The sequence below is a fragment of the Colossoma macropomum genome, unplaced genomic scaffold, assembly GCF_904425465.1.
Source record: "Colossoma macropomum unplaced genomic scaffold, Colossoma_macropomum, whole genome shotgun sequence".
In the NCBI taxonomy this organism is placed as follows: Eukaryota; Metazoa; Chordata; class Actinopteri; order Characiformes; family Serrasalmidae; genus Colossoma; species Colossoma macropomum.
Window position 1 is genome coordinate 9,922,081 of NW_023494794.1, and position 21,515 is coordinate 9,943,595.

The 21,515-nt window shown below is 39.8% G+C and overlaps 1 protein-coding gene across 1 annotated transcript; it reads right to left on the bottom strand.

Annotated features, from left to right (window-relative positions):
- Window positions 1-1,787: 1,787 nt before the first annotated feature.
- On the bottom strand, window positions 1,788-18,951 carry micu2 (mitochondrial calcium uptake 2). Its single transcript, XM_036580134.1, has 12 exons — window positions 18,725-18,951; window positions 17,611-17,746; window positions 15,525-15,556; window positions 14,260-14,335; window positions 13,682-13,729; window positions 10,227-10,309; window positions 9,282-9,329; window positions 6,529-6,629; window positions 5,681-5,852; window positions 4,614-4,722; window positions 3,984-4,141; window positions 1,788-2,622 (listed from the first exon to the last, which is right to left on the bottom strand). Exons 1-12 carry the CDS (start codon window positions 18,917-18,919, stop codon window positions 2,518-2,520), a joined length of 1,263 nt encoding a protein of 420 aa, XP_036436027.1. The 5' UTR covers window positions 18,920-18,951; the 3' UTR covers window positions 1,788-2,517.
- Between the last annotated feature and the right edge of the window lie 2,564 nt (window positions 18,952-21,515).

Sequence of the window (21,515 nt, forward strand, 5' to 3'; positions counted from 1 at the left end):
GGAGTGTGGAGTCAGTACAACTTAAAAATTATAATTTCAATGCAGTATGGTACAGTTATGTTCCCTGACTAAAGGTCCTGAGATGATTGAGGGTTCCACCCCAGTGACAGTTTAGTACTGTGAAGAGCGTACTGGGAAAGGAAATATGGCATTTTCTGCATATTTTCTAAAACGTGGCCTGTTGAAAAGTTTAGTTATGTTTTATTTTCAGCAAATAAACAGCAATTGTGCATGAAAATGTGCAGCAGTGTGTTCTCTGTAGAGGATGTGTTCACTTATTTACACTTGGCAAATCAACAATAACGTGTCATATGGGCAGGGGTGCGCAAACTTTTGCATAACATGAAAAGTACTGCAAAACAATGTTTCACATCAGGCACCATATTCATAACCACTTAATGTAATAACTTTCTGTGATGGAGCCTTTAGAGGTGGACGTCTGGTTCCTATCACCACCACTGTGAACAATTCTGACTCAGTAAGTTTCTCTAGAACCGAGCATTTCACACCAAACCACTCTGAATCGACTACGTTGATTCAAATCACCACACCCGAATAATGCAGAACTTCCCCTTTAATCTAGAAATACTCTCTTTATTTGTAAACTATCTGTTCAGTAAACAGGCCTAAAATAACAACCACAGAATATGAAGTAGTTTATGCAGAAAACCCACAGGAATTATGAACTGAAAGCATCACATTAGGAACATCTATCACAGTGAAGTAAGAACACCAAAGCGTCACCCAATAAATTAGAAAATAAAGGAAATGTGTAAACAAAACCACACCCAAGTTTTATGTGAAGCCACTCGGCGCAAGTCAAGCTGATTATTATCAATTATTATCAAAGTATTAAAGCCTCAAAGCTGATCCACACATCATCAAGTGAAAAGTGCTTCCTTTCGTATCCTACAGCGCAGGGAGTGAAGCAGCTTGTCGTAAGGGCACTGTCTTAGATCTTTCTGGAACATCTGGGACAAATTTTCATAGTACCACTTTAGGAGTAATAGACTGACGGTCCCTGTAAACACTTTAGAAAGAAATGATTATCACACTTTCATTTGGACGTTCAGTCTGAAAGCTGCACATAATTAAAAACTTATTTTAACAACTTTGTTTAACACTATTTTAGGGAACATGTTGCTGCTGTCGGACCAAAATCTTGTATCTCTAAAATGGTAACTTTACAGGAGAAGGAAAAAACTTAGTTTACTTTTAATGTAAGTCAACGGAACCAGACTTTTTTCCAAGTAATGTTGGGCCGGTTATTTCGGTCCATCCATCTTGAAATTTACACACAACATAAAGGACAGTAGGTATTTTCAAATTATGTGAAAAACTGAGGTTTTGGTCCGACAGCAGAGATATACTGGGAGTTTAATGAGGTCTTGCTCTTTGTTTAGTAAAACAGTAAAAAGACATTTCTAAATATATAAAGCTTTATTCATTACGACTTGCAAAAGTAGTTCATCTGCCAAGACATGTTTGGTGTCTGAAGTCTTCAGTTTTGCACTGGAGCTGCGAAGCTAATGTTGCTAACAAATGATAGAAACTAATTACCATTTAAGGTGGAACGGGACAATTTGAACAAGAAGCTGGTGAATGAGAAACTGACTTCAGCCGTGTAGAAAATTGAATAGTTACAAGAAACTATTCTACTTTTTAGTAAAAGTTTCCTGCTGGAGATGTGAGAAAAGCAGCTATAGCTGATCTAAAGCCTAAAGCAGAGCAAAGTAAGTCTGCGTTTTTTGTTTATATCATATTTTTTTAGCCTATACTAGCACATTACCATATACGGAGACATATTTACAGCCAAGATGGTAAAATGGACATAAAATGCTGTGGCTCCCAAGGTGGTTAGAGTTTTGCTGAGAGGACAAAATGGCTCTTCTTAACATTTGTGTTGCCGACCTCTGGTCTAGGCTTAAACACTCTTTATAACTTCAGTGCGACTGGGAAAGGCTAAACTGCTGTAAGCTGAAAAGGTGAATGTATTGTTTTTATTGACATTATAGAAACTACGGATTCAAAGCAGGATGTTTTTGCCACTTAGTTTCCATAAGGACGGTATGGACCTGGGAGTGAACAGCATGTTTTGAAGCTTTAGCAGTGTTAGCAATAATCAGTAAAGTTTAACGCGCAGTAAATAGACCATTAAGATGCGTCTTATTTGGGCTTTACTGAACAAAGACCACTATAAACTCCCAATATGTGTTCCTCAATCTTAACGTTGCTGAAATTTTCACTGTATACTTTGGCTCTTGGCTGCGTCGTCACATCAATACTCACCAATTTCTATTTAATTACTGTTATGATTGACAGGTGCCAATCACACATCTGAAAATCTACCATCCTGCCAAATTTAGTTCCAGCTCTCGTCTAACAAACATGCCTCTAATACTCAGATACTCTGTAGACACTGATCACACAGGCTGGATTAATGCTCGAACTGAAGTCTATAGAACGGAAGTTTAAATATGCCACAGGCCCCACCCCCTACAAACAGGCCACTCCTCCTCAGAAGGGGCTGCTGCCGCTGCGGCTGATAGCTTCCTGAGCTCCTTTCAGCGTCTCTCTCTTCACACACTTCCAGAAGCCGGACACACCCTGGTTAGAGCGAACCTGCACACACATGAAAACATACACTTTCAGAACATGCAGGTCAGAGCAGTGACAGTTTTGCACTGGAGCTACGAAGCTAATGTAGCTAACAAATGATGGAAACATGACCACCGATTGGCACCGATAGCCTAAATCAGTGGTTCTTAATCCGGTCCTCAGAGATTCCCAAGAGAGTCCATATTTTACTTTATCCTTAGGCAATGAGAGTTTCACTGGACCAAGAATGTGGACTGTCTGGGAGTCCCTGAAGTCCGGTTTGGTGAATCACCACACATTTACCTCAACCTGACCGACTACATTTGTGACGGGTTTTGTGGTGTCAGACTATCTGGGGACAAGCATGTACAAAAATGGGTAAACCAATCCAACCGCTTATGAAGTAGGGGGCAATGGTACGCTGGTCAACACTGGCGGATAGCAAGCTTATTGCCAGTGGGGAACCCTCAGAGAAAACCTATGACTTGTGTGTTTTCATTTGATAAAATCCTTGCTTGTGTGTGCCAGTTTTACAGTGACTATCAATAAAGAGCGTAGAGTTGCCGTCGCTGTTTTCCATTCTTAACAACTAATCCGAACCAACTTAAGCTACAAATTATTCACAGTCAGTGACGCCACTTTTGTTTTCAACCAAAACTTACTAACGAAATAAGAGTATTACTACAACACTGGCAGAGTTTAAATACAACAACCAATAAGATTTTCTACCAAAACTAAAACTCCCACTGAAAAGTTGCTCCATGACGAGCTCTGCACTACGCAAGACCTTGATAAGAAAAGCTACGGTTTTTATTGAGGACCCCGCTGTTACTTACAAAATGTCTGTTGCTGTAGTACTTAAACCTGGGCTGACTGGGGCAGTGGTCTCCAACCTGTGTCCAGTAAGCTGCCCCACTCCTTACTTAACTCTAATACATCTGATCCAGCCAATCAGAGACTTTAGGAAGAGGCTGATGAGCTGGAGCAGGTGTGGCAAACTGTGGTTGGAACTACACTCTGCAGGAAGGCAGCTCTCCAGGACCAGTGTTGAAGACCAGTTTTAACTAGAATGAACTTTAAGTTGGCTTGAAAAAGCCAGCTAATTACTTTTAAGACGTTCAAATGGTAGAAGACGGTTGATGGTTGCTAAAGTGTTGCTTAGATGTTGCTAGGCGGTTGCTACAGTTTCCAAGGTGGTTGTTAACGTGTTGCCAGGTGCTACCTTAAACTGCTACTTTAAATGCACTGCCACTTTAAATTCAATGCCACCTTGAAGTTACTTCCACCTTAAATGTAATCATCAATTAAATTCACTGCCTCCTTAAATTTACAGATTTGTTTTCAAGGCAACTTAATGAACAATAGTTTTGTCATTATTATCTTACCCTGAGACCCCGCAGAACTCTGTCTTTCATCACGCCAATGAACTCTTTATGGCTCAGACAGTTGTCCCCGTCCACATCGAAAATTTTGAACACCGTGTCCAGAACGTTCTCTGAGAGTTCCTCTCCCGTGGCGATCTTCACTGCTCTCTTAAACTGAGCTGCAGAGAAAAATATGCTGGTTATACAATGTAATGGACACTCCTGGATGAGGGTTCTGGAACGAAATATCAAAGCCCTGGAAGTCCAAAGTGTTTACGGGCATTTATTACAACATCAGCTACAACATTGAACACATAAAACTACTTAGATCCAGAGTTTGAAACATGGACGTGTGGCCAACTACAGAGTGACGCACAATTTCAGCGGTCTGTGTCCTCTTCAGGGTTCTACCGCCAGGGTTTCAGTTGTAGTGCACTGTAGTCGTCAAAGTCAGACGTACTTAGATGTACTAGAGGTTCTCATTAACCATTTAGTTAGTTTCCAGCTTTCAGAAACGTTCTTTAGAGAGAACCGTAAGAAGAACTACAGCGATAAAAGTTAATGCTTTCTGAGTATAAAATTTCCAGCTCCTTTAAAAGCACCACTGAGAAAACGACTTTCCAGCAATACAGAGAGGTGTAAAGTGCTTACCCATTCCGATTGGCTTGTTAGCTTCAGCAATCATCTTCATAGATAAGGCAAAGTCCTCCAGGTTATTGGAGAAGAGACAGAAGGCTTTAAACTCCTCAAAGGTGATGCTCTAGCAGAGAGAAAGAGGCGCACAGGGCAGGAATAACTTAAAAACAACATAAATCAAACCTGAATACAGTTGTAGCAATGCTTATTACATATAGGTATAACAGTCTAAACTCACAAAGTGAGTGAGCTCTAATTGGTGGGCTATAAGCTTCCATTACTTGTTAGCTACATTAGCTTTTTAGCTCCTGTGCAAAACTAAAGAAGCAACTTCAGACACCAGGCAGGGATGCACACTAATGCCACATACTTAAAAAGATGGTTCTTCAGAAGGCTCCCGTGTAAAGGAAATGGTTCTATATAGAACCATGAACACTCAAAGAATTCTTTGTACGTTTAAATGGTTCTCTGCATGGTGAAAGGGCTCTTCAGATTAATGGAGAATGTGTTGTACACCCTTTCTGAAAAGGGTTCTTCTATTATTATGATGCCAAGCTTGTAACAACAGTTTTGGGTGCTATATAGAACCCTTTTCAGAATCTGAAGAACCCTTTCAAAGAACCCTCTAAACATGCAAAGGGTTCTTTGAGTTTTCATGGTTCTATATAGAACAATTTTCTGTACTAAAAAACCACTGAAGAACCATCTTTATGTGTGCAGAATCATTATCTGCAGATAATTACTTAAACATAATATCAGCATCAGAAAGATGTTTAGATTTGACTGATATTTCAAACTGATATATAAATCACGTATTTATTGAAATCCAGGGGAGCATAATGTCACAGTACCTGGGTTCCTACATTAAAACACCTACATTGTACTGACTTTACTCTATATAACACAAAATGATGTTATATAGAAAGTTATATTTCTCCCTAATCCAGGTAGATATAAGCCCAGTTTCTACATTTAATTAATGTTTATGTATCGACATCAGCAGATATTGGCATCAGCCCACAATTCCCACATCAGTGCATCCCTAGCTTTAAGACAGCGAGCATCATCTGCGGTTGTGTTACCTCTCCTGTGGGTATTCTCTTCCGCATGTTTTCCAAGTACGCCTCGTTGTCCTCTTCGTTGGTGTAGTACAGCAGCCACTCGGCGAAGTCTTCTCTCCTCATGGTGTCCATACCCTTAGAGAACTGCAGGAACTCCATCTCCTGCACCTCCGCCTGCAGGTCCTCCATGAACCTACACACGACCAAAACACAACCTTAAAACAACTAAACATTAAAACCTTAATAACACCAAATTGCCCAATAGGAATGTTTCATTTCTCTTCCCCTATTGGACAGGCTTGACTGGAATTGGCTAAAGTTATCAGGATAGTTAAGAAATCCCGGGAGCCTCACGAAGCAAGGATTCCTGACTACATTTCAGCTTCACAAAATCAAACAAGTGGAAATGCACTTGATTCGTTTTACAGGGACTGTTAACTCAGGTTTAGATACTCAGACTGTAGTTAATCTTCGCGCCCATGACGTTTACCACAAACAGCCAATCACATGGAACATAAGTAGGAGTTAAACGACTTGTTTTATTAAAAAATAAAAAATAAAAATAAAAAAAGGAAAAAAAAAAATCATGGTACACAAATGTATAGAACATATACGTAGAACATGTAGCATAGCATTTGAAAGTACATTGCTATATTATAATAATAAAATAACAATAAAAATGTGTTTTCCTATATCAGCTATTACTCTTTTCAAAAACCTCATTATATCCAAAATTGTTAAAAATGTATATACAGCATTTTGGACTAAAACTCTTCATTCATATCAGTAAAATGAAACGCTGTTGCTACAGCCACCGTGCTGGTGTTTACTGTTTAAACATAAAAGTCTCCAAAGTCTCCACAACTAACCTGCAGAACTCTTTGTACTGGAGTTTGTTCTGGCCCTTTCGGCCAAAGAAGAAGGCCTGGAGTGTGGTGCTGGGCTCGTCGCCGTCCTCTGCGGCCGCAGTCTGGATGAACACAGGAACCCAGGCACATAAGAACCCAATTAATTCATTAGCCCCACACACTCAAGATACATCAACATCATTCCATCTAAATGACCAGAGCACTCTACAATCACTCTACTGTACAGCTAACAGCTAAATTCAAGACGCGTGTTGTTTGCCAGTGTAATTTAGCTCTGTATGAAAGTGCTCTGTGAGGAAGATCTGCTTCTTATATACGTCTCCTTGTTTTGGTTTGTTTAATTTATTTAAATATGTGTAAAAATGATGCAGAAACCACACATTATCATAATAATCATTATTAGTATTGACCATAATGTACTGATGAATAATCATCAATACATTATGGCCAAGATTCGTGCTTTGAAATTAGTTGCTCATTAGACACGTTTACATGCAGCTTGATAATCCGTTAACAATCTGACTAACATCTTAATCCAAATATGTCCACGTCCATGTATACACCTAAAGCAGAACAGACTAGTACGACTGAGGCCATTCCAAATTTCTATCCAACTGTATGAGGTGGGTAATCCTGTAAATATTCTGTTGAATAGAAGAATAATAGCTGTGTAAACGCCTGTATCTGATTACATTCCCAATCGGAAAGTTCAAGTACGTTGTGCTCATGTACATTCGCGTCAGAGCGAAAGTTTGTAACGCTCAACATGGTGGGAGCAGAAACTGATCTGCAGAGGTGACGAAGTTTATGCTTCATACTTGAAAGACTTAAAATAGTAAGCAGAACGGGCGGCCATTGAGCTTGCAATAATGAGGCTGTTCAGACAAGTAAATGAGCAAATGAACGACAGGGGGTTTTACACTGCTTCTCTCACTCTGACTGGACTGTTGTCTTGGTAACGCTTGTTGTCATGGTAACGTCTACACTAAGTGGTAGTTTTGGATCGGATTACTTGTAATGTGCATGTAAACAGAGATTTTCATCAGATTGCTGAGTAGAGTGAGAATATAAACACATCAGTCCTAATCTATTATCAGAATGAACTAAATTAGATTGCTTGTTGTCAAAAGTTGAACCGCAGAACGGTTCATACTGCTTTCATGATAAAATAAGCATGGACGACCCTGAAAAAGACGGCGTCTGAAAGGCAGCACACGTTGCTCCAAAATGTGTATTCTTCAGGTGTTGTTAGTGCCTTCGCAGAGTACTAGTATTTACCCCTTAATACTCTCATACAATTACAGCTGCTGGCTTTTGAACTTTACACTGGTAACAATCTGGACGGTCCATTTCTTCTTGGCCTGGAGAACACAATGTCTATTCTTTCCATAAACAATCAGAAACGTTGACAAATCAGACAACACCACACGTATCCATTGTGCATCAGTTAATTTCAGATGAGCTTTAGCCCAGAGAAGTCAGCAGCGTTTCTGGACGTTGTTGAGGCTTCTACTGTGCATAGTACAGGCATTTGTGGACGCATCAAAAACAGCGCTTATTGAAAAAGTATTCCTGAGCCCACGTGGTGATATCCATCACAGAAGCATGCTGGTTAATGCAGTAACCATCTGAGACAGTCACAGGCATGATGGGAATGACATTATGCACTGTAAAGTGTGAAACACCTAGAAACCTTGCAATCCTTCAAAGAAGCCTTTCCTGGATGCTCCTGTTATACCAAGCATGATTGCATCACCTGTTTAAGAAGTTTTGCTGGGGACATTTAAGCATGTTATTAGTCTTAAACTACCCCATCCCAGCTTTTTTGGAATGTGCTGCAGCCATCAACGGCTGTGTTTACATGAAAAGATTTTTGCCAATTTGATTGAATACATTCTGATTATAGATTAAGACTGAGGTGTTTATCTGATCACTCTACTCAACAATCTGATGGAAAAATCTTCGTTTACATGCTCACTACAAGTAATCTGATCCAAAAGTATATGCATGCATAGAGAACCACTTAGTGTAGACGTTACCATGACAACGGGCATCACGTGAGTCCAGTCAGAGTGAGACGAGCAGCAGCAGCGCTTGTGTATTTAATTACTTTAAAATGATGTCAGCCTCAGGAAAACGTCCTTCACATGTCCTTATTAAAGAAGGCCGAGAGGAGGACGTCGTGTTCTGAGACACATAAGCTGGACGTCCGTCCCACCGCCATCCTTTAAAGATCAGAGCATAAACTTCGTCTCCTCTGCAGACCAGTTTCTGCCCCGCCATGACGAACGGTATAAACTTTCACTATGACGTGACGCACATGATCAGAACGGACTTAAACTTTCAGATAGGGAATGTAATCAGATACAGGCGTTTACACAGATATTATTCTTCTATTTGCTGGATTATTTAAAGGATTACCCACCTTGTTAAATCGGATAGACATTGTATTCCGAATGCCCTCAATCAGACTAGTCTATTCTGACTGAGTTGTATACATGGACGTATTCTATTCCAATTGAGCTATTAGTCGGATTATTAATGGATTATCAGGCTGCATGTAAAAGTTTCACAAATATATTTCTTTGTCTTTGTATTGTTTTCATTTAAATACAGATCAAACTGAATTTACACATCACTGCTTTGTGGTTTACATTTCACATACTGTTCCAAAGTTGATGTTTGCACAAGCCTAACACTTCTGCATCTTTGGTCTAGAATGAAGGGTGCCTTAACAATGAAACCGAACCCACCTCGGCTGCATCTTTTGAAACTTTCCTTTGTCCAATGATGATCTTCAGCTTTGGAAGAAAAGAATTAGGTCAGTTTACCACTTCAAAGACACAAAATGTTTACCATGAATTGAGCTTTGAGCTACACACCTCACAGACAGTTTTACATTTAGCAGAAGGCATGCCTGACCACATACCTCTCATTCATCTGAGCAATCCCTCGTCAGCGTTAACAAAGACACAAGGCAGCACGGGTCAATCTACAGGTCACAGTGTCCACAATACCTACACTTCTCACCAACCCACTACTGCACATTCCACTGAACTGACCAAGGTTTCGTTAATCAAGGCCCTCGAAGTGTTACTGTAAGATCATCTATATGACTGAGACACAAAACTGATCCTAGATCAGTCGGGCTCTTCTCAGGCACTTGATGCATGAGAGCAGTTCTTTACGGGGTGCGAGATACAGTGCCAGCATGCTACGCTAGCGAGCTGTGCTACTTTGTTTCCTTGCTTTTGGAAACCAAGGCCACCAGACTGGGTTCATGCACGCCTGCATGCTGTACATTCGCCACGTGCTAAAATGGCGTTTCCATACTTTCCCTTTAAACCAGGCTCTTAAAGGGACGGGCTCACACTGGTGCAAGATAGGGGAAAAAAATAAATAAAATAATCACCCCTGGGTTTTGCTTTAACTGTTGCCATGGAGACCGAGAACATGGGGAACATTTCCAGCCTTAGTAAGAGACAGATCACCACAGAGCCAGAATAGGGGAAATAGGGGATGATGCTCATGAATTTTTCCTCTTTTTCAGACGACACATGGCACAACTTAGACAACATGCCATTCTTAAGACATGTGGGCTTTGCTAAGAAATATTGAAATATATTTCTGATTTAATATAACATTTATAACAAATGTATTCCTATATTCAGAGCAGTGGAGATATGGTGATACTGTACCTTCTCAAACTCCTTTTTGTCCACCTGCTCGTTGCCGTCGATGTCAAGCATTTTGAAGGCGATGTGGAAGCCTGTACGTGGCTCTGCAATCACATAATGCAGTTCGCTTCAGTTAGTTAGCAAACAGAGGAGCAGCCAGCAGCTATTCCAGAATGTTCTCTAAGCCACAACACTCTCTAACACTGTTTGTGGAGTTACACTGCTGCAGACTTACGGCTCAAACCCTAAACCAACACGTTTGATCCGATGAATTACCATCCTCAGGAGCTTCTGAATTACAGGAGAACGTTTTAAATACTGTTTAGGTTTGTTAGATTAAGGTTGGAGGCCTGTCACAATCATTACATACTGTAATTATTCAAGCTGACGGTAATTATTGTCCATGATTGTCCACAGCTGCTATTTTTCAAATTGTTTGGCGAAACATATATTTATGTTACGCTAAAAAGAACGTAAATTAAATGTGTTTTCATCTGGTGGTTTGAAGCAAATGCATGCAAATAAAAGACAGCAGAAGACATATTTATGGAGACACGTCGTGGACTTAACAGCAAAAATTCCAGCTTGTGACTGGTGCTGTAACCCCTTTAGAGGGCGGTGAGTGAGGTCTGTTATTTTGATGTTTGTTAACAAGGGTTTTAGAGGGCGCTGGTGAGTAACGTTTATTTATTAGTTGTTAACACCTTTAGAGGGCGGTGCTGAGTAATGTTTGTTTATTGGCTGTTTGTTAATAACACCTTTAGAGGGCGGTGCTGAGTAACGTTTGTTTAGTGGATGTTTGTTAACGACACCTTTAGAGGGCGGTGCTGAGTAACGTTTGTTTATTGGGTGTTTGTTAATAACACCTTTAGAGGGCGGTGCTGTGTAGTGTTTGTTTATTGGCTGTTTGTTAATAACATCTTTAGAGGGCGGTGCTGAGTAACGTTTGTTTAGTGGATGTTTGTTAATAACACCTTTAGAGGGCGGTGCTGAGTAATGTTTGTTTAGTGGATGTTTGTTAATAACACCTTTAGAGGGCGGTGCTGAGTAATGTTTGTTTAGTGGATGTTTGTTAATAACACCTTTAGAGGGCGGTGCTGAGTAATGTTTGTTTAGTGGATGTTTGTTAATAACACCTTTAGAGGGCGGTGCTGAGTAACGTTTGTTTAGTGGATGTTTGTTAATAACACCTTTAGAGGGCGGTGCTGAGTAATGTTTGTTTATTGGCTGTTTGTTAATAACACCTTTAGAGGGCGGTGCTGAGTAATGTTTGTTTAGTGGATGTTTGTTAATAACACCTTTAGAGGGCGGTGCTGAGTAATGTTTGTTTATTGGATGTTTGTTAATAACACCTTTAGAGGGCGGTGCTGAGTAATGTTTGTTTATTGGATGTTTGTTAATAACACCTTTAGAGGGCGGTGCTGAGTAATGTTTGTTTCAGCTGTATCGGTCATCATTTAGGAGCTTCTAAACAACCAGGAAAGGTGATCGACATGATAGCCAGGAAGCAAAATAGCTCATCAGCCAATCTGGCCTCTTCAGGCTAGTATGTTAAAAGACGCATACAATGCATATAGAGACAAACTGCTAATCGCAAACGTTTATATGGCAACAATCATCAGCTAACACTTCGAGATCGTGACAGGCCGAGCTGGAGCTAAACTCAGCAATTAGAACCTCCAGAAAGGCTTTCGGTTCCCACTGAACTCTGCAGGAGTGTGACTTACAAAGAAGAACCGCAGAGAACTGTGCTAATGACTGAATCCCAAATGGCCTAGACAAAGTACTCTATTCAGAGTAGAAGCCATTACGTTATGGCTGATAATGATGGTCATAACTGTGTTTTGAGAAGTGGGGAATAGTATGGTAGTCCATGCAGTGGTGTTTTTCCAGTGCTTCACTGATCCTTTTCGCCAACCTGAACCAGAGTAAGTGGCTTCCTAATTTAAAAAATAATGGAATTCATTGCCTTGGATGACCCACTGCTCTCTGTCGTCAAGAATGTCGGATTGTGTGACAATACATATAAAACCGTTTACATAAAAACTTACTAATAATCACAGTATGTTGGCCACAACATGTGCATCACAATCTGAAATTCCCAGTGAACACTCGGTCATCCAAGGCAGTTAATTCCACTGTTTTTAAGTTCTTGGGTGTTGCATCCCCTCTTGATACTCATCATGAAAACACGTTAATTTCTGGTCTATTGTCCCTCATAGAAACTGTGACACAGTTACACGTAGCTGATATTTCCACTGTTGATCTGCTGCAGCTCAAACTGAACGAGTCTGCGCAGTAGAGTAAGAAAAACAGGGTTTTAAATCACTTTTTCTCAGTCATTACTACTAAAAACATTTCTTACAGACATATTTAAACTGTTTTCTTTCCACTTTCTCTGTTTTTCAGAGAGCGAACTTCTAGTGCATTCCTAACATATAGATACATAAATCATACTACAGTTGGCCTGGAAACACTTTTTTGTTTCTGATAGCGTTAATGATATCGAAATCTTGAGCAGCAGCCAATACCAATTTGGCATTTTGATATTCTTCTCTAAAAACGACTGAGCTTTAAAATAAGACGCTTTTAACTGAAGTGCTTCATTTAAGATGAGCATCTAACAGTGGGCTACCATGCTGACACTACTTAAACATTCCATTAACACCACAGGATCCTATCAGCCCCATACTGATACCTGGCATCAGACCAGTTCCATTTCTATTAAATACATATCTTTTAATGTATTATCAATGCACTGTGCAGCTGCTAGCATTACATGTTTAACATCAATGTTTATTATAATGTTGAGGACTCACCAAAGACTATTGCTGCTCAGTCTTGGTGTCTTTTTAGAAAGTGTTCAAAAAGCACCTAGTGAAATCACAGCCATGCCTACACTGCAGGATCGAGAGAAGAAGGAGCCATTTGAGATTCAGCCAACCAGTGAAACCACAGATCTCATGTTCTTCACTAGAACAGGAAGTGAAAAGCAATCAGTGACCACTCTGCTACTGGACAGAGAAGTGAATCACATTAGCGCAGCTAAGCTTCACAAACACCGCATTCCTGGCTTTGTTACAGCTCCGTCAGAACACTAGAGGGAGCTGTGTGCCCAAAAGAAGCTTCTCAGAACAACAAAACTCAACAGTAAAAGGTGGAAGGTGCTTTTAAGAGCTGATCTAGGGTCAGTGATCTGTTTGTGTTGTAGTCATGGTGACCCCTGGTTCCCATCACCATGGTGACCCCTGGTTCCCATCACCACCACTGTAAAGAGATCTGAGTCTGTACGTTTCTCTACACTGAATCATTTCACATCAAACCACTCCGAGTGACTCCGTTTACATCTTAATGACTGAATTATGCACAAAGTTTGGAAAATCAGTGGAGTTCTCCTTTGACTCCACTATAAGATGCCAACTGCGCCACTTCAGAACCCCATCTAACTGTTCTCGAACACTTGTTTAATTACTTACTGGTGAGAATGGTGAGGAGGAACAGGTACTCAGTGTAGGAGATCAGCCCTGTGATAAAATAAGACAGGAATAAGATACGTCAACCATTAGAAGTCTCAGTTATCGCAAGTGATAAGAAAAGAAAGTAGTAGCTCTTTATTGATTACTCATTCATGGCTGACCTCTACATTTTTGCCATGTTTACTTTTTTTTAACATCTAAAATGGAACAAATTGCAGACCCAAACCTGTTGATACAGAATGTAGACTGAATACAAATAAAACTCATTATATTATAATGTAATCTGGTATGTAATTAGACACTTACCCTGACAAATATATGAGGTTACAAACATTTGTCAGTGAACGTGTGACGTATAACAAATAATTTGATATTTTAAGGTAACAATTGAATGTATGTGCATGTCAGTCTTTTCTATCCATGACTGATTGTTAGTTTTCATTGAAAAACGAGACTTTAGTCACAACAGGCCTTCCACCTGTATATACAGTGAGCTCTCTGTGTGTGTGTGTGTATATATTTATAAAAAGGCACATATATGAAGACTAAAGGTACGATTTTCAGTGTGCTGTTCATACCATTGTCTCCGATTCCTCTGAACAGATTGCTTCCTCCCTTCGCTTTGGCGGCCACAGCCAGCATCTTCTCCACTTCCTGTAGAGGAGCCAATCACATTACAGCACCACTGTCATCTGTGGAACTTCTATAATTTTATTACATACTGCTCATCCAAAGCTTTACAACATGCACTCACCAAGCACTTCATTAGAAACACTACACTAATACTAGGTCGAGTCTCCCTGCCTCAATTCTTCATAGCAAGATGATGGAAGCATTCCTTTCAGATTCTGGCTCTTGTTGAAACGATTGCGTCACGCAATTCCCGCAGATTTTTCAGATGTTTTCTGCTGTTGTAGCCCATCCACCTCAAGGTCTGAAGTGATGTGCATTCTGGGATGCTTTTCTGCTCATTACAATTGTAGAGTGGCTATCCAAGTTACTGTGCTGCTCACTGGATGTTTTTTTTTACTGCACCATTCTGAGTAACTCTAGAGACTGTTGTTTGTGAAAATCCCAAAAGGTCAACAAGTACAGAAAGACTCAATCCAGCCCGTCTGGCACCAACAATCCACAGTCAGAATCACATTTTTTCCCCATCCTAAAGGTTGATGTGAACGTTACCTGAATCTGCTGCCCCAGATCTGCATGATTTTATGCACTGCACTGCTGCCACACGATTGGCTGAATAGACGATTGCATGAATGGGTATATTACAGGTGTTCCTAATAAAGTGCTCAGTGAGTGTATATTAGGGGTGTAACTATGCACAAAATTCAAAACCATGGTTCAACAGTGGTGTCTAGAATATATATATATATATATATAATAATAATAATAATAATAATAATAATAATAATGAGTTTCTGAATATGTGCATATTAATATTACAGGCATAACAATGCATAGATTTTCAGAGACCAGGATTCAGATAAATAAAATTTCTCCAACAGAACCTTTTTAGTAATAAAAATAAACCTCAAAAATCACAACCCTAGATTTTATAAATGCCCAGTCATTTGAGCACTGATGCATGCATAATTAAGCACCAACCCACTTTACTCCGATGGGATGCACTTAGATGCCTAGTTTTAGTCACTGAGAGAAGAAGCCGAGGGGCAAATCTGCAATCTAGATACATATCGAAATCATTACATCCCTGCCTCATACAGCTGTATGGCAAAGTTTGAACACCCCCCGTCATATTTTGTTGACTTCCTAAGTGAAAATAAGTCAACGCATCCAGCCAAGCACACCATCTAATCTGGATTAGGTTTCCACTCACCGCTTTGGTTAGATGCTTCTTCTGAAATTTACCTTCACAGGAAAAAAAAGGCAAAGGTTGAAACATCTGGGCAATAAAACATGGGTGTGAACTGCTTTGAGCCATTTAACAGACACTATCTGTGCTGTAAAGACTGTTTTAGGTGGGTTTGTTTGGATTAGAACAGGTGTGCAGGGTTGAAATAGTTACACAGAAAAGTAATGCAACACAAATGACTGATATGTGAGGAAATAGTTCATCAACTAATTACTTAAAACTACAAAGTGATGTTTTTACTGATTACTTACTGGAAACAGTCATTTATTAACTGTTACTTTACTTCTAATTTATTCTTCAAAACCCCAAGAAATCAGTATCAGTTAGAAAGCAAAAGTGAAATTAGCTGATCACACTAAACGTCATTTAAAAAGCACATCAGCGTCTCTGCCCCTGGTTGCTGTATATGAGCTGACGTGCACGTTACGTATCACACAGATTTCAATCTGATACACTGGAGGTGCATTTGAAGTGTAAACGCATTTATTATGGATTATTCAAAACATAATAGAATAATACGGCCCTCATTACTTTTAGATCGGATGCAGTTACTATGTGAAGAGTTGAGGCCATGAAACACTCAACATGATTTCTTTTCATGTAATTTATTCAGACAACAATAAACTAATTCAAACGTCTATAACTCTCGGGGTTTCACACGTGAAATGTGATTTTTCGGATGGAAAACTGCAACATTGTTTTATTCGTCCTCGTTCAATTTTTGCAGCGGTATGAATTTACTAACCAATCATGGTCATCTCTGCTGTTGGCATGACGACAACCAAGCTGACGGAGCAGCTGCGTTCCAGCAAACAGAACTTTTCTCACAAATGTCTGAAGGACCAGAATCTCCAAAAGCAGCTCAAACTGGGCTACAAACATCTGAGTTACAGCCTGGGAGGAAGTTCTCAATGGAACAGCTTCATTACTTCATTCAGAAGCTAAAACACTGAGTGTGTTTACATGCACTTAATAATATGATAACTGCAGAAAATCAGATCTTGTCAGTAATCCGATCAACGCGTTTACATGCACTTGGGTAATCAGATAATGGGAAACTCCAGGTCTACGGGCAATAACTGGATTTCTGCTTTGCAACCCTCCAATAAACTCACAGAAGAAGACGAGATGTTAACGAAACATAAAACTCAAGACTTCATGCTGCGGCTTTTATTTTGAAACAATCCGCCATGAACATACATGATCTAGAATATTTAATATAATCCTTCATTTCGTCGAGAATGTATCTGGTTTCAGTGTCGCTCTAAAAGTGTTTTGCTGCGTCTCTCAGCAACGCTGCTTATTTTCGGTACCGCCGTCTGTTTTCACACATGCTCAGACTGAGCAATCCAAAAGAAATCAGAGTAAGAGTTTACATGCACTGAGAAATCTGATTACTGAGCTAAAATCCAGCCTCTTTATCAGATTTCTTAGTCTGATTTCTTCGGAGTATGATGTTTACATGACCATTCGAATAATCAGATAACTGCAGAAATCTGATTATGATCGGATTATTGAGTGCATGTAAACAAACTCAATGTTGACATTTTTATTGTACTAAATACAAACTGAGTTTAATGTATATCTGCGCTTTTCTGTGACGTTTCCTCCCACAGCTGTACTTTCTACTACCTAGAGCGCAATGTTAACCAGCTACCAGAGTTAGAACCGATCTCATGGTTCTTATTAGAACGTATAACGTTAGAGAAAAGGTGCATATTGAAAATCCCTTTTTTCTTTCATGACTAAACGTTTGAAACATTCTGACTCACCTTTAGTCAAAATCTTATGAAGTTACAATCCAGATACAAAATACATAACATAACCAGGTGGAGGAGTCTGTAATGTGTTACTCCACTCCAGGAAAAAGTGATTATGTTACTTTAACGCGTTTCCCTGACACCACACGTGTGTGTATTCTAAACAATACAGGCACCTGTGTGTGTGTGTGTGTGTGTGTGTGTGTGTGTGTGTGTCAGACTGCTTTATGTTTTTCTTTGTGATCTGGGTGGGTGGAGATGAGGGGTGTGTGTGGTGTCCAGTCACTCACGGTCAACGTCCTCTAGCATGATGGAGTAGAGGAAGTCTCTGGGCGTCATATAGAGCTCCTGCTCATAAATCACGGAGGCAAACTGGTTAAAACGCAAGCGGCGCATGGAGACGGAGGAAACCGGAGACGCTTCATCCTTTTACACACACACACACACACACACACCACACACACACACCACACACACCCACAAACACACAAACACATACCAACACACACACACACACACACACACACACAGGGAGAGACTTTAGAAAAAGCTCTAGAAGAGCTTCTTTAAATGCCTAAACGTTCATCTTAACATACAAAAAACAGGTAATCAACCGCTGTCCTGTGGTCAGAAAAGTGACCAGTGATAAATGAGGGGAGCTAATAAACTGTGCATCAACAGAACTGTAACTGCACAAGTATGTAGTGGACCAATTACTAATAAAGTCTCTAGTGATTAAAGTAGGTGTTTCTAATAAAGTGACCAGTGAGTGGAAGTACAAGGCAGGTGTTTCTAATAAAGTGGCCAGTGAGCACACAGATGTCAGGTTGTTCTCTTTCCTTACCAAAACTCTAATAAACACAGTTACAAAAAGAAATATCTATATTAACAAATAAGATATAAAATAAGCTACACTGGTCTCATAAATAAACGAAGCGAATGTCAGAAACCTGCCTGTCTTGGCTGATGGACTACAGTAGGGGTGAACGTGCAAATTTGATTTTTTGGTGAACTATTCCTTCAAAAGCAGGTACAGCAGTATATCCTGCAGGATGAGGGCTGCACTGGAGTTTCAGCCACAATCAGTGAATTTCCAGAGTTAGTAGGATCTGCTAGACCTGGTTTAGTAGTAAGTTCTGATGCTAAATTTGGTACTAACGACTAATCTAAACTGAACTGAACTGAACTCAGGTGAGTCAGAACAGGACTATCAGCCAGCTGTGCTGGACTGCAGGCCCCACTGGGACTAGACCTGGACTCTCCGGCTCTGAGGCTTCATTTGAACTGTTTAATATGAGGATGAAGGTCAGACTGACACCCAGAGCCGAATTAGAGTAAAGCCTGTCGCCTCTGCGGTCTGAGGGTCTGGGGGTCTGTCAGACATAAACACTGAGAAACTTTTACCTTCTCCTGCTCGGAGCACACAGCCCGGGTTAACAGCCTCCAGCGCGGTTCCCCCTGATACCGAATCAGACCACCGGCGACCAGACAGCCCACCAGCCCGCCCCCCACCGCGGGGCTCATCCTGAGGAGCCGGACGGACCATGACCGCCTGAAAAAGCTCCTCAGACTCGGAGCGAATCTGCCCAGCGTCGCCATTTCAGCAACGGGAAGTTTCACCACAAACTCTTATCGGCCGAGGCGGAGTCACACTGACAGCGCACTACAGCGCCATCTGCCGGAGGTCTGGCGAACCTTATCGAAATAGCCGTACACACTTAAAGGGGAATTCCACCGCTTTTTCAAAATTTCTGTTTAATTCAGTGGTTAGATATAAAGTCATTCAGATTGGTTTGATGTGAAATGGGTCATCAGAGAACTTAAAGACCCATATCTTTACAGTGGTGGTGATAGGAACCAGAACTCCTGGTGTTTACACTGCAAATGTAGCCATTTTATTTACTATCCAAAACCACCGCTGAACCTACACCTGTCTTCTGAGTTGTATATGTAATGCTGATGATGGTAAAATAGTGGTATTCCTTTACCATGAATGGATTAAAGATTGTTTGATTGAAATACGTTTAAACCAAACCTTTATCACAAAGTTACTGTAAAACAGTGTCGCGGACAGCAGGCAGTTCATTCATAACCATTTCATTTCATACCTTTCTGTGAGGAAGCTTTTGGGGGCGTTAAACTCCTCAGACGTCTGGTTCCTATCACCATCATCACTGTGAACAATTCTGACTCTGTAAGTCTCTCTAGAACAAAGTGTTTCATACCACTGCAGGATTTTGTTGATATGTTACGCATTTAATTATGCATAAATTTAGAAAAATCTGTTAAGTTTCCCTTTAATAAACATGGCTCTAAATTAGAGACAGAACAGTGTTTTTTTTTTACTGTACATGTCCATCACGAAATACCTTCTAACCTAATTGTCCTCCATTTTCCCCTCTTGCTCTTTTTCTGTCTTCTTATTTATCTGTTTTTGTGTTGCTTTGCGGCTTTTCTTTGTCGTTGTATTGATACTTGTGTAATTTAACTTCTTTCATGTTATTTTTTAAGCAGTAGGAGGTTTTGTTTTGAGAAAGTTTTGTTCAAAGTAACACAAAATCTGCTGTCCATAATTGAACAGAACAGTAACTAGAATCAAATGTGGTGAGGTCAGACCTCAGAACAGCTGTGGTTTGGCCAGAGACTTAACTGCTCGCTATGTTTATCTCGAGACGCTAACTTTACGCAGAGGGATTTTGATTTCTTCAGATGTTCAGATATGCAGCCCACATACTTGCGCTAAAAACACAGCTATGAAATAAATGTAAGAGTTAGTTGGTCAGTCCAGTAAATTAGCTGCTCGGTTTAGACTTAAGCTCTGTAGTTAGCTACATTAGCAATTAGATTAGCAATTAAAGTTGCATTGTGTTACTCATGACATACTACAATGAGAGAAAAGTTAACCATTAACTAGCATAGTGAGGGCAATGTATCATTAACATAATTAAAAAATCAACAGGTACATTTGGCTGTACTTTGCCTCATTAACTGTATGAATAGCCTACCTGCCTGTTAGCTAGCTGGGTTTCGGTAGAGAAAGACTCTTATAACGTATGTTTAATGTATGCTTAACTATAATCTGATTTGTAGATTCTAACATGTATTTTTAGCTGAAAATAACTATGTAAATAAATAGATAATTGATTAGTTAAATAGCCTGAATTTAAAAAGGGTAACAGGAGTCGAATCAGTCAAATCAACAGTAATAGCTGTTTATGGAAGAATGAAAAGGTACATAATTGTGAGTGAGTAAAAAAGGAGCAGTGATTTGGTAAAAAATGAAATAAAAACATATCAAGTAACCAATGAAAATTGGTATAATACACATGTTCAACAGTTAGTTTATTCACCATGTGATATAGGTCACTCTGATAAACTGACCTCACCACATTTGATTCTAGTTACTGTTCTGTTCAATTATGGACAGCAGATTTTGTGTTACTTTGAACAAAACTTTCTCAAAACAAAACCTCCTACTGCTTAAAAAGCAGTTATTACATTCTTAATTTTTTTTAACTGTATTTCTGAAGCATTTCTGTAATAAAACATACACTCTTTAAAAAGATGGTTCTTCAAGGGTTCGTTAGTAAAGGGAATAGTTCTATTTAGAACCATGAGCTCTATATAGAACCTTTTCATGCCTAAATGGTTCTTTTCATGGTGAAATGGTTCTTGTGACTGATGGCGAATGTGTTTTAAATGTGAATGTTTAATGACGAATATGGCTTTATGTGACATGTTTAGGTAATTATCTGTATTTTTATTTGTAAACAATTATTTGTAAACCTACAAACACAACTAGAGCCGTTTAACCGTTGGCTGAGAAAATACCATGAATGCTACATTCTTACAGAGCCACGAATACTGTATAAAAGAGTTTCACACTGTTAAAGTTTCAGAATGTACTGTTCACTTCCCAGGCCTTACATTCCTTATATGGAAGCTGAAAAACTTCTGAGCCAGTCAGAACAGAGCTCATTTACATATACCAGTCTTAAAGGCACCATAACAAAAACAGCTTGTTTAGTTTTAAGGGATGAAGAGAGGTTGGAAATGGTCATGTAAAAATGAATTATGACTGTTTTTGATATGAAAACCCACACAATCGTTATACATGGACCTCAGTGGGAAAACAATTTAATACAAGGAAGATGTAGGACACGGGCCCTTTAAGATTTCTGCAACTCTCTGCCAC